General features: G+C 41.0%; 1 protein-coding gene across 1 annotated transcript in view; it reads right to left on the bottom strand.

Annotated features, from left to right (window-relative positions):
• sema3aa (sema domain, immunoglobulin domain (Ig), short basic domain, secreted, (semaphorin) 3Aa) overlaps positions 1 to 13,193 on the bottom strand; it is a 44,638-nt gene extending 31,445 nt beyond the window's left edge. Inside the window, exon 1 of the mRNA XM_054800956.1 lies at positions 12,671 to 13,193. Coding sequence (XP_054656931.1) covers positions 12,671 to 12,776 — 106 coding nt within the window. The 5' untranslated portion in view covers positions 12,777 to 13,193. The remainder of the gene's footprint in view (positions 1 to 12,670) is intronic.
• Positions 13,194 to 14,301: the final 1,108 nt, after the last annotated feature.

Genomic DNA, 14,301 nt, shown 5'->3' with positions numbered 1-14,301 from the left:
TAATATACGGTACATGTAATATTTGTATGTGCTCGCACACACACGAGCAGCGTGTGTCGAACGTCACCCGGCAGCATCATCCGTCTCACTCGGCCTAAACGCTCCGCTCCCCCCTCGCCACTTAGCGTTCCTGCGGGCCCCTCCAGAGGGAAGGTCAAAGTGCACCCCGAGAGAAGATTTGCAAGTGAAAAATGATTCCACGTATGAATTCAATGCAGTACTACGGTATTTCATACTTCGGTTATACTGTGTCTCCCTTTTTTGTAGAATTACAAAGTAAATGCTTTTGTTTGCTTTTCACACCCAACAAAGTTGATGGTAATTTTTCACAAAATAATGCAAAAAAATAAATAAATAAATACTACTCAACCAATTTTCATAAAACTGGTAACTAACATATATACAGTATATATACAGTATACAGTGTATGTATATATATATATATATATACACACACACACACATAGTTTTAAATAGTATTTATTTGATGTGACTAATATAAAATGCTAATTATACTTTTATGAATGTAGTTTTGTTCTGTTTATGAAAACTGAATGAACGATGCCACAAATATTTGGTGTATTTAGTGTTTTTTATTCGATGTATTTTTCATCCATTAATAAAAATGAGGTGAGGTGTGATGTGTCCTGAGTATTTGATCTACTTATTGATTTACTCTTGTTTTAATTTCACAATATATGTGTGTACTGTATATCTACATTATAATTGTCATAATGAATATCCATGTACATATACAGTATATACTGTATATATTATTTTTGATGATGTGAGGGGTGTCTCTTTGTGTGTTGTTCTACGTTGTTTTACATGTTCTCATTCATCAAAATGAGGTGAAATGTGTTCTTAGTGTTTGACTTCTTTCTTTTTTTCAACAATATGTGAATTTGCCATATTTACTTATTTATTGCATTTTTATTGATTTCATTTTCTTGTTTATTAAAATGAGGTGAAAGGTCTCCCTAATATTTGATCTTATTTATTGAATCTTTTTCCCCAGTTGACCATAAATGCTGTGAGGTGTCCAGGTCATAGTTTTATTTATGTATTTATATTTAGTTATTTATGAACATGAGGTGCTTGGTATTTCTTGATTAGAATTGATGAAATGATTCTTAATTGATCCTAAATGATGTAAGAGGTGTCCCTAATTTGGTGTATTTAGTTCTTTATTGTTTTTTTGTATTTTCTTGTTTATTAAAAGTATTTCATCTATTGTTTTTCTTCTGTCATTTTTTTTTAGTTTCTCATAAATGATGTGGGATGTCCCTAATTTGGCTTATTTGTTGTTTTTATTTATTTTGAAATGGATTTGCTATTTATTGCGATGAGAGGTATTTATTGATATGACTTTGATGAAATGATTGGTCATTTAGTAAAATGACGTGAGAAGGCTCCTTGGTATTTGATCTATTTATTCATGTTTCCTTTTTTGCTTTTCGATGAGTGTTTTAGTTGATCATAAATGATGTGAGAGGTCTCCCTAACTTGCTGCATTTAGTTTGTTGTTTGTTTGGTTTCTTGCCAACATGCATGTGAGGTCACGCTGGAGTGCATCTTCTATTTACACCTCCACAGTTCAACAGAGCTTTTCTGTGTTCTTATTTGTTCCAATGACTCATGTATTCCCATGAGTGGCAGGAGCACAAGGCAGCGTAAGGAAGACCTCCTGCTACGTGACTAAAACAACAGTCTGGGGCATCATCTGAAGACCTTTTGCAATCTAAACATGAGAAATGAGAGAAAACTGCCTCATGAGAGCAGCTGGAGAAAATGACACACACACACGGGAACCATTTGATTAGTGCGTCTCCTCCTGTCACCGCACGGCGGGACCACAGCGAGCGACTTCCCCCGGCGCGCCGACCACAGACAGATCGAGGCCCAATGGCGCCTACCGCAGAGATCCCACACTCGCGCACCACTAATGTTCACACTAACAAGCACGCTCTCTGCTTCTCATTTCAAGAGAACACACACACATCATGTGCTTGTCTGCAAAGCCGCGCTGCAGTGAAGATGATAGAAGCTGGAGAGGAGCTGTGGTTGCTGCACGGTGACCGGCGTGCTTGCGCGTGTCAGCGCTGGCGTTTTATTAGGGAAGTCATGAGGCCAGGCTGCCGATCAGACTGCAAAATAACAGCAAACGCAATCATGGCGGACGGCTCACTCAGACAAAATACCAACACACACACACACACACACACACACACAGCAGTGGCTTCACTCATTCATTCAAGCTAGCAGCAAACTGCTGTTGCAATTTTAGGTACACCCCCACAATCTAACGACATCCATGCTCACATTCTGCCTTTGCAGACTCAGTAATGCGCCAACTATGTCTGTCCCATGCTCATTATTGATCATGATTGTCTTATGACGTAGTAGTGACTGCTGCTGGACCACATTGTTACACCACCTGAGCGCTTTCCTACGTATTTTAAACCAGCAAGAAGTGAACACATGTGTGGCAATTGATGTACAAGGGATGGGGGACATGTGGACCCGTGCATTGTACTACGTGATGTACTCCAATGTAACCTGCATGCATGTCCAAATGTCATACATTTGGACATACTTCTGCCATACTTCTGTTGTAATGCGTTTGTCATTTTGCAACAATCTTTTTTTATATAATATTATACATTTATTTTAATATTTCTTTATTCATCTTTATTTTTGAAAAGTGTTTAATATGATTAATTAATGAATTTGATTTAAAATCAAATAAAAAACATGACCATTTGTCCTTGTAATACTACAACGTTCCACTTTCTCGCATGTTTTCTTTTACTCCTTTGCCGTAATATTTTGCGTATCCATCATGACACGCAAGTCACACACCGGCGCCATGGGGGTACCTAATGAACTAGAATATCATTATTGGTGCTTGTGCCATGTGTGCGTCTGTTGTCTATCAGTGCGTCTTCTGCTAATTTGTAACCCGATTCTGCCCGGATTGAACGCCCTCTCTCGCCGTGCACGCATGCGGCTGACGAGGCTCAGCAGGTGGCGGCACCCGGTCATACCCACGGTTCAGCTATCTGCACCCTCCTGTAACCCAAGCCCCCACATGGCAAACACAGACGCAAAGATGGGGTGGAGAGCTGCCCCTCCAACTTGGACCCAACTAGCCAGCTCACATGCTTGTCCGGGGGGGGCGGGTGGGCATTGCTCTGCTGCTTTTGTACAAACAAAACTGAAGCTCACATCCCAACTGCTGATGCCAGTGACCACCTTTCCAACAGGCTCGAACAAATGGCATTGTTTGGAGGAGGGGCGAGGAACTAACCCACAAACGTGATATTAGGTTATTATCCCTGGCTTGTGGCGGTTAACTGGTTCCGTGATGAAAGTAGGTTCCTGATTTCTAAATGAAATATTTCTGTTTTACGACCTTCTCCATACTGTTTTTAACATTATTAGAGACCTCCGGACTAGAAACAACACCCCCGTAGGGACCTCTACACTCCAATTAGCCAATACAGTCGACATAAGTAAGCCATTTAAGACATAATGTGTGTGTAGCAATAAATGTCTTCCGGACATGTGGACAGGAAGTGACGTCGGGGGTTCAGATGTGACTTTCAACTGGATTACGGCCACAACAGGAGCCCGTGTTATTGTTGTGATTATTGTGTTATTATTGTGTCTGTGCCTGCAAATAAAGCCTGTTGTTTCGGTGATCAAGTCTGCTGCATGTCTTCCTAGTGACACCTAGTGGCCAGCGTAGAATACTACACTGAATCGATCTTTGAATGCCTTATGCTCTCCTTGGTTGGACTTTAGTTCACTGAATCGTTTGTATGCTTGAAAATGCTTCATTTAGGCCAAGAACATGTCAAATTTGACTGAATATGCTTTTTAAAAAACTAATAATAGGCTGCAGTCAACCACAAAACAGAATAATTCATTCATTACGTTTTGGAAAAACACGATAGCACCATGATCACACTGCGAAGTGGCGAGGGACGACTGTGCGTGTGTATTTGGACACAGGCTGTCATGCTATTGGATGGGAAAATGTCTTCAAATGTAAAACATGGACATATAAAATATTTATATTCAAACTTATGCTGAATACGTTCCGTAAACCAACATTTGAGTTACCTTTTTATTGATTTATTTATTATTTAAGAAGATGAGGCCAGCTGAAAAAGCTATTGAAAAGGTATATGAAAATAATATTGCCTTTATTAGCCCCCACCCCCATAATAGAGACATTTTGTGAAAAAAGTGCAGTTTTTTTAATCATTTATTTACTTATTCTGTTTTTTGTTTTTTTTACATTATTTATCATAAATGCAAAAGTTGTCCCAAATTTGCTGTTACCTATTAAATTACCTATTAAATTAGGTATTTATTTAACTATTAGTATTTTCTTTTATGAAATTATTGTTAATTAATCATAAACTATGTGAGGTGTCCCAAATATGGTGTATTTTAGTATTTACTGTTATTAGTTACATTATTTTTTATATATTGTTTATTAAAATTAGGTGAGAGGTTTCCCTAGTACTTGATCTATTTTATTTATTTATTTGTCTTTCTTTTGTAATAGTGTAGTGTATATATAGTGTAGTGTATAGTGTAGTGTATATATAGTGTAGTGTATATATAGTGTAGTGTATAGTGTAGTGTATATATAGTGTAGTGTATACTGTATATAGTGTAGTGTATATATAGTGTAGTGTATATATAGTGTAGTGTATAGTGTAGTGTATATGTAGTGTAGTGTATATATAGTGTAGTGTATAGTGTAGTGTATATATAGTGTAGTGTATATATAGTGTAGTGTATACTGTATATAGTGTAGTGTATACATAGTGTAGTGTATATATAGTGTAGTGTATATATAGTGTAGTGTATATATAGTGTAGTGTATAGTGTAGTGTATATATAGTGTAGTGTATATATAGTGTAGTGTATAGTGTAGTGTATATATAGTGTAGTGTATACTGTATATAGTGTAGTGTATATATAGTGTAGTGTATATATAGTGTAGCGTATGTATATAGCGTAGTGTATATATAGTGTAGTGTATATATAGTGCAGCGTATATATAGTGTAGTGTATATATAGTGTAGTGTATATATAGTGTAGTGTATACTGTATATAGTGTAGTGTATATATAGTGTAGTGTATATATAGTGTAGTGTATAGTGTAGTGTATATATAGTGTAGTGTATATATAGTGTAGTGTATATATAGTGTAGTGTATAGTGTAGTGTATATATAGTGTAGTGTATATATAGTGTAGTGTATAGTGTAGTGTATATATAGTGTAGTGTATACTGTATATAGTGTAGTGTATATATAGTGTAGTGTATATATAGTGTAGTGTATATATAGTGTAGTGTATAGTGTAGTGTATATATAGTGTAGTGTATATATAGTGTAGTGTATAGTGTAGCGTATGTATATAGCATAGTGTATATATAGTGTAGTGTATATATAGTGCAGCGTATATATAGTGTAGTGTATAGTGTAGTGTATATATAGTGTAGTGTATATATAGTGTAGTGTATACTGTATATAGTGTAGTGTATATATAGTGTAGTGTATATATAGTGTAGTGTATAGTGTAGTGTGTAGTGTAGTGTATACATAGTATAGTGTATATATAGTGTCGTGTATATACTGTATAGTGTCGTGTATATATAGTGTCGTGTATATACTGTATAGTGTCGTGTATATATAGTGTCGTGTATATACTGTATAGTGTCGTGTATATATAGTGTCGTGTATATACTGTATAGTGTAGTGTATATATAGTGTAGTGTATATATAGTGTAGTGTATAGTGTAGTGTATATATAGTGTAGTGTATAGTGTAGTGTATATATAGTGTAGTGTATATATAGTGTAGTGTATATATAGTATAGTGTATATATAGTGTAGTGTATAGTGTAGTGTATATATAGTGTCGTGTATATACTGTATAGTGTAGTGTATATATAGTGTAGTGTATATATAGTGTAGTGTATAGTGTAGTGTATATATAGTGTAGTGTATAGTGTAGTGTATATATAGTGTAGTGTATATATAGTGTAGTGTATAGTGTAGTGTATATATAGTGTAGTGTATATATAGTGTAGTGTATATATAGTATAGTGTATATATAGTGTAGTGTATAGTGTAGTGTATATATAGTGTCGTGTATATACTGTATAGTGTAGTGTATATATAGTGTAGTGTATATATAGTGTAGTGTATAGTGTAGTGTATATATAGTGTAGTGTATAGTGTAGTGTATATATAGTGTAGTGTATATATAGTGTAGTGTATAGTGTAGTGTATATATAGTGTAGTGTATATATAGTGTAGTGTATATATAGTGTAGTGTATAGTGTAGTGTATATATAGTGTCGTGTATATACTGTATAGTGTCGTGTATATATAGTGTCGTGTATATACTGTATAGTGTCGTGTATATATAGTGTCGTGTATATATAGTGTAGTGTATATATAGTGTAGTGTATATATAGTGTAGTGTATATATAGTATAGTGTATATATAGTGTAGTGTATAGTGTAGTGTATATATAGTGTCGTGTATATACTGTATAGTGTCGTGTATATATAGTGTCGTGTATATACTGTATAGTGTCGTGTATATATAGTGTCGTGTATATACTGTATAGTGTAGTGTATATATACTGTAGTGTATATATAGTATAGTGTAGTGTATATATAGTATAGTGTAGTGTGCTGCTGTAAACCTGGAATTTCCCCTTGTGGGACTAATAAAGGCTTATCTTGTCTTGTGTGATCTGATCTCATCAATGAAGCCATGTTGAATGGATGAATTGACCAAAATAAAAGAACTGAATGGAAGAAGCTTCCATCGGGTTTACCATGGCCGGCTCTCGTAGAATGTGCGGCACGTTGGGCGTCTGCGCACGCTTGCCAAACACATGTGTGTGAGTCAGAGTCAGAATATGTGATCTATTTGGGTTTAACACACGGCCGCGTTTCAGAAAAAAACAACAAAGCCGCGGCAAAACACGGGTTTGGGGTGGTGGAATGTGTAACAGGACATTTGGTAAATGACAGCCAAGCGACGAACAGCGCTACAACCCAAACATCCTACTTATAGTCGGCACTGCTGTGGTTTCTCCGCAGGAGGAGGTCGGCTGAGAGGAGCGACACATAGGACGGCGTCTCCAACGCGGGCGAGCGTGGAGAACACCTTGTAATTATTCACGTCCGGCCGTCGGCGGGGTGGTTGGACGAGACCAAGAGAAGATGCTCCCTCGCGTACGGCAGACACGCTGATTCGCCAGCATTCCGAAAACATCCAACGATGGCCAGGCTGGCTTATTGTGGGGCCAGACTGCAGTGAATGCGGTTCAACACTGAGTGTCTATTTAGGAGGCTTGTCAGTCTGATCCAGATTCCGGGCCTTCTTCACTTCACAGTCAACGCCCATGCGAGGACATCACGTGCTGGCAGAGCGGACTCCATAATTACACCAGCAATTATCAGGCTGCTAAAGCGTTCCAGAGTGGCGCTTGGGATGACTGTGGGGTCACCCTTTGCTGTCTGACCCGGAGGAGAGGCTCCTGCAGGTATGGTGTTGAGGAAGGCATTGATCCATGAGAGCCACGCATTGAGCATAAGAGCAGGGGTGTCCACACACAGTGAACAACGAAAGGATGCAACTTTGTCACTTTGATATTTTCTAAAGATATGCTCTAAAGTTATGTCTAGTTCAAGAAAAAACTGCATCTCAGCTTTGTCATATACACTCGTCCCTCGTTTATCACGGAGCTCGCACGCGGTGGCAGAACTACGTGGTGGCCAATGGTGGGCGTGGCCACCCCACTGGCCATTTGGACATTTCAGGTATCAACTTATTGCCCCCCCACCTGAGTAATGGTCTCACCTTGGCCACCCCAATCAAACATGTCTGGTTCTATTTACTAACTACTACTGCGCTGATGAGAGTTTGTTAAAAAAAAGTCATATATCGTAAATCACAGCACAAATGGATCTAGAACCATGTCACATGATTAGTCCAACCCGAAAGGTAATTTGCACACCCATTTTTTTTTTGTTCTTCATTTTTCCAACTGTATTCTTGTAATATTGGAACTTTTTCCCTCCAACCTAATTTTCTCACTTTATTGTCATCAATTTACAGCTGTTTTCCCTCTTTTTAAAATTTATTTTCCATCTATTTCCACTTTCGTCTTGTATTTTTTCCCATAATTCCTCCTTTATTCCATATTTGAACTTCAATCTCGTAAAATTAGAACTTTTTCTGCATTTTGATTTGTTTCTCATAATATTCCAACTTTTAAAAGATGAATATTTCAACTAAAATGACATTTTTGTTCCTCATAATATTACAACTATTTCTTGTTGAATTACAACTTTTTTCTGTTAATATTTTGACTTAATTCTTAAAATTCTTAATTCTTAAAATTACTGCTGATTTTTTTTATGTTTGCTGCTGCTGCTTGTTTTTTTTAGAATGTGGCACGGCCAATAAAAAAACAGCCGTGTCCGCACTTTGGCCCCTGCGTTAGCGGCTTCCTAAAGGCGACCATAGAAGGAAAAGAAGTCAACAGAAAGTAGAAAACTATGACGATGTACTGCTGTGGAAGTCAGGTAGAATGTAGTACATACTGCAATACTGCAAATAACGTCAACACAGATGAGTGAAAAGCCAATGGAGTGAGGTTCCCTTCGTTGGCAAAGTTAGCACAAACATTTTGTTTGCATTTCATTTGTGTTGATGTGATTGAACAAAAAAAGTAATATAAATAGTAGAAATACTTAAATATTTAAATGTTACATTTGAATGGGATCTTTAGCTCGGAGCCTCCAAATTCATCAACAATTGAAGGGAAGTATGACGCATCCCCGCTTTTCCTGGGAGTTCTGTTCTGGGACCACCAGTAAATGGAGAAAACCCAAGACACAGTCCAAGCCTAAGTCATCCAAGTCATTCTCCTACAATTTCAGATCAACATTTGCAATAAAAGTGATTTCTTAGTATTACATTTGGCTCAGCTGCAGAACCCTCCCCTTCTCTCTTCAATTGCCATTGTTCACTTGGAGCACAATCCAGGTTTAAGCCCTATCATTTCCCCCCACTTATGAGCTCATTCAACACCAACAACGTATTTATACGTTTTTTAAACCCGAGCACCCGATCCCAAAGACGTATTTGAACCTCTTTTACGTTTGTTTGCGCCACGGGCAAAACGAGGTGACGATGCAACTGAGCACTGTTGCGCCATTTTAAGCCATAAAAACGGCCACTGGGTGGCAGAAGTGCATGTGATAAGAGCTCGGCAGCACTCATGATGATGCAGGAAACACAGAAGACAGGAAGGAGGAAGTTGGAGAGCACGGGGGGGAGTGAAGCGTACAGAAAGTTACCATTGTAGGAACATTTAAACGCACACACACGCAGGCAAACACGTGCACACACAACATGCTCATGCACACACACACACATGTACGCGCACACGTGTTCACACACATAGTTTAGTTGCAAATGTGAAAATTGTAAATAGTTGATGGTGTTATATTCGTAAAGAAATGTTTATTTTGATGTCAAAGAACACCCTTTTTTGTGTTGTTTATGTTGGTGTAGTTGTTTAGATATTTCAGCTGCCACAAAACCAAAATATATTTGTGTCAAAGTGAAAGTTATGCTTGGAATGTATCTTCTCACAAAAAGCTGGTTTTGTAGTCAGGAACTGATATTTTCCTGAAACGTGCCTATGTTCTACTGCTGATTACTAAAGAACAGAAAAAGGTAGAAACTTTTTTTCTGATGAAAGACGGGAGTCTAATGTTTCTTTTGCTAGGTTCCGTGTTTATACAGCCGGGGAACACAATATTCTGTGTTCCTTGAAGGATCAGTCAAAATGGTGGAACATGGCCGCTCCTGGAGGGGTTGTCTTTTGAAAAATGTCTGGGATTGAACAAGTAGAAGTACTACTCACCAGCAATGGGTGATACCGTAAGATGACTGGTGAACAGATGGAATCGTTTCGCTACGCCGCGTCTACATCATCATCGTCACCGTCGTATGCAGTACCAACTTGTTTTCACCTCGCTGCACGTTTTGAAGCCGGACTGACTGTCAATCAAAGCTAGTGCTTCTGCAGCAAAACAAACGTTGCCTTATTTTCAAATGCAAATGCTGACAGGTGGCCCACGAGGAGAGAAATTGAGTGAGGTTGCCCCGGTTGGCAAAGTTAGCACGAGTTGTGTTTTTATGAATCCGTGTGCTGACATGCGCAACTAAGAAGAATTCATAGGCTGTGAATACTTGCTGGCTTTTTTGTTGGCTTGTGTACTTGCATGGAGGTTTGGCTTGGAGCAGGCAATTTTGTACAAAATTGAAGGGAACTGTTACTTTCCTCCAGGGGCATCCATGAAGCAAAGTGTGGACCAGCTTCACTTGCACTTGGCTTTCACCGTACTTGTCACAGGAAGGAAAAGCCACAAAAAGAGAAAATCATTAACTCCTGTGATCATCCTTGTGCCTCCATGAAGTTATGGAGCATTTGGTTCACCCCCCCCCCCCCCCAACACACGCCCTCTGGGAAATCATTCACTCTGCACTTGCCGCGCCAGCTGTCCCGTGAGGACACATTTTATCTCTCCAACTGGCCGCTCATGCACTCCCTCTTACAGTATGTCCTTTCCACGCCGGCCTACAGGACCGACTTGGCCTCCTCGTGGAGGTGTTGTCAGAGCTCCTTTGAGGAGGTTGCTTCTCTGCGTGTGTTTATTTGACAGTTCCAAATTCACAGGTCCCGCTCGTTTCCGTCTTCTACGCCGACGCTTCACTCAGCACTCGTGCGGTCATGGCACTCTCTGGCTCGCCCTTTGTTTGACTGTCTCTCCCCCCCGTAGGATTCCGCCGTGTCGTTTATTTGACTTAATTACTACGCTGGGAGAGGAGATGAGTGACACCTCACTTGACGGCCAGCCTCCTTTCCGTCTGCGGCCGTCTTTCTGCCAGTTCTGTCTGCTTCGACGGGGCGGTCGTCCCATGACGGCCATCAAGAAACCTGTGGGTCCTGAGACGCGACGCACGCAATCAACGGCAGATTTGTCAGCAGATGCATACGCATAAAATCAGGCGTCTAATTACAGCAGCGAGCGTGTGACGTGACATATTTTTGTAGCAATCCCACAAAAGACGGCATTCAGTCCGATCACATCCAAACAAGGAGCTCGTCCTCTTACTCATCACTCGTGCACTTCATGCAGATACCGGCTGACATTTCTTTCCACGAGCTGTCAGGCATTAAAGTGAAGAGGATCACACAAGGGAATCGCATTCTTCACACAGATGGCTGGAAGAAGGATGACATATTACCCCCCCCCCCCCCCCCCCCCCCCCCCATCAGTGCTCGCAGGCCAGCCTCAGCACGAGATGACACGATGGCACCCAGGGGGACGCAGGTGAGTCCTGGCAGATTTATTCGCCGTATGCGTCATCATCACGAGCTGCACGCATAAAGCCAATCGATCCAAGGCTTTTGGTTGCCTTGGAAACGCCTCATGTAGAGTCCTCATCTGGACACTATCAGCATCCTTTCCTTCACAGTGGAAGTCGCGTAAACATCGCTTCAGCTGACCGACCCCCCACTTTGCGCCACCAGACAATCTATAAAAGTTGCTGCTTCCTGCTCCAAAAGAGCACAAAGCCGACAAAAACTGTGATAAAGGGAAACAAATCGACCCAAAATTACAACGTCGGAAGGATGAAACATGTCATATAGCAGGCCGCTAAATATAAGTTAAAGCAAAGAAGCCGGCCAAAGATAGAACACCAATTAGGATGGCAAACATCACATTCACCCTCAACACTGGATTTCTAAAATAGAGCACACAAGGGAACCTTCCACCGCAAAGTCCTGTTGTCTGTTGCAAATTGGCGGCGATTGATCATAAATTTTCCAAGGGAAAGATTTTACGAGAGCGCGCAAGACTAAAAAAAGATCACGCTCCACAGCCGGGTACTTCAGATCATGTTTTAGGGCGAGAACCACAATAGCCGCCCTCCGAACCTCTCCAAAGTATGCTGAAAATGTTATTATTCAGAGGGAGGTGGGAAAAGTTTGGAGGGAGGGAGGGAGGCAGCCGTGACGGGAGGAAGAGGCGGCACTCCGCAGTCTCCCCTTAAAATAACACAGGGGGGACGGAATGACATGTTTGCAGTGTACTTCCAAAATGTACACGTGCACCATTCAACATCCAAAAAGAAAATAAAAGCCTGTCATCAAAACTCCGGTTCCATTTTGGATCCACCTTAAAGAAAGGCCCTGTGTCAGAACTGAAGCCGCCCTCCACCCCTTCCACCTTTTTTGGGACAGAAGCCATTAAAACGGAGGCTCTGCTTGGCTGTCCAGAGCACTTAGCAGCGCTGCACAGTGCGCCAGCACCAATATATACATTTACCTTCAGGCAAGAGCCCTTTCCTCGGCATGTGGAACCAATCTGGATACACGTTACATGAAATTGTAAGAGAGAAGCCAAGTAACAGAAGTTCACGGGAGATGCTTTGGAAGCAACTACTGACCAAAATAGACAAAATCAGAGGAAGAAAAACTCAACATGAGGAAAAATGCAAGAGACCCGACAAGCTGACTGGAGGTGAATGGAGAACGGGCTTACCCTTGTATGACAGCTTTAGCCTGGGGACGTTGTGCTTGGGCTCGAGTCCTACTCCCGGCTGCACCGCCCCGCACAGCAGCACCACAAAGCCAAACAGGTAATCCATGGTGCTGGAGTGCTGCCGGCGGGCCTCCAGACCAGGGGGGCACTCACACCCCAACCAGTCCCCCGAGAAGAGTGGCTCCAAGGGGCAACCGGCCCAGAGATTCCCTCTACGGGAGTCCAGACGGTGGATGATCCAGGGATGGGGAGGGATCCAGCTTAGAGTGTTGGGGAAGTGGGGTGCAGCTCACATGGCTCCCCGTGTGGAGGTCCAGAAGGTAGTCCCTGTGGTTTATCAGTCAGGTCAAATCTCAGCAATAAGGTGCCGACCGCTTGGAAACGAGATGAATGACCAAATTCAATTTGTCCACTACGACCCCCTAATCTTCTGGAGAACTGTATGCTCAGTCTTCTGTCTGACACCACAGCAAGCCTCTAATCCTCGTGCGGAGCTCCAGCAGACTGCCGGAGAGAGAGAGAGAGAGAGAGGACTGGAAGACAGGGGAGGGGAGCTGAGCGAGAGATAGGAGAGAGAGCCATGGGGGCGGGATAACTTGACAGCGACCATGAAACACAAACATGAGTAGTGTTGTCTCATCCGCCTGCATTTCCTTTTTCTTTTTTTTTGTCATTACATGCTCAGCATTTTTGTTTTCTTTCACCCCGAGAGATGAGATTTCTTTTACAGGATTTTATTTTTAGAGATGCAGGAAACGGACTGAGAAGCCGACTAGAGTTTAACCATATCAACTTTTTATTTTGTCAGAACAAAACAAATGATTCTTTCAGTTGACATTCAGACGAAGCAAAGATTGCTCAAGTGTTTCCCGGACCAGAAGGGTCCACTTCATTTGATGTTCTATGTAGCGCCACCAGAGAAGCACGGACGCCATTTCCTATAGAACACGTCTCTATCTGCGTGCTGCAGGTTCTGACCTTGTGGATTATTCTTTCTGCTGATTTCTTTCATGAAATGTGACGGATATCACATTCAGTACAGGCCAAACACAACACAACCCAACGGTGCCAACGCCATTAACAAGGCAAGAAATTCCACCAAGTAACCCTGACAAGGCACACCTGTGAAGTGAAAGCCATTTCAGGTGACCTCCTGAAGCTCACTGAGAGAACGCCAAGGATTTGCAGTGCTATCAACATAATTATAACATAAAATATACAAATAGGATTTTAGTATCATAAACGTCAAACGTTGTGTTTTCCAATGATTGATGGATGGCATTGTGTCTTGGGGCTCTTTGGATCACTGATATCAATCTGTCATCATTAGTTTGCCAAGTGGGCCCAATGACAAGAAAACCACTTCAAAATGTTGTTCCACATTATTAAGCATGCCACAGATTTCAAGCAATATGGGAAAGAAAAAGGATCTCTGCTGACAAAAAAGCGTCCAATCTTGCAAAGCCTCGGACAAGACATGAAAATATTCAATCATTCACCAAAACTTTGGTACGGTGAAGAATTTTGTGGCTGATTGAGACGACAGGTGGGATTGTGCTGATGAAAGCATCATGAGAAATGTCTGTGCCAGACAATTGTATGGAATGAAGAGAGCGCCTGCTAAAAGCCAT

The sequence above is a fragment of the Dunckerocampus dactyliophorus genome, chromosome 15, assembly GCF_027744805.1.
Source record: "Dunckerocampus dactyliophorus isolate RoL2022-P2 chromosome 15, RoL_Ddac_1.1, whole genome shotgun sequence".
In the NCBI taxonomy this organism is placed as follows: domain Eukaryota; kingdom Metazoa; phylum Chordata; class Actinopteri; order Syngnathiformes; family Syngnathidae; genus Dunckerocampus; species Dunckerocampus dactyliophorus.
This window is presented reverse-complemented; position numbering and strand designations above follow the sequence as displayed.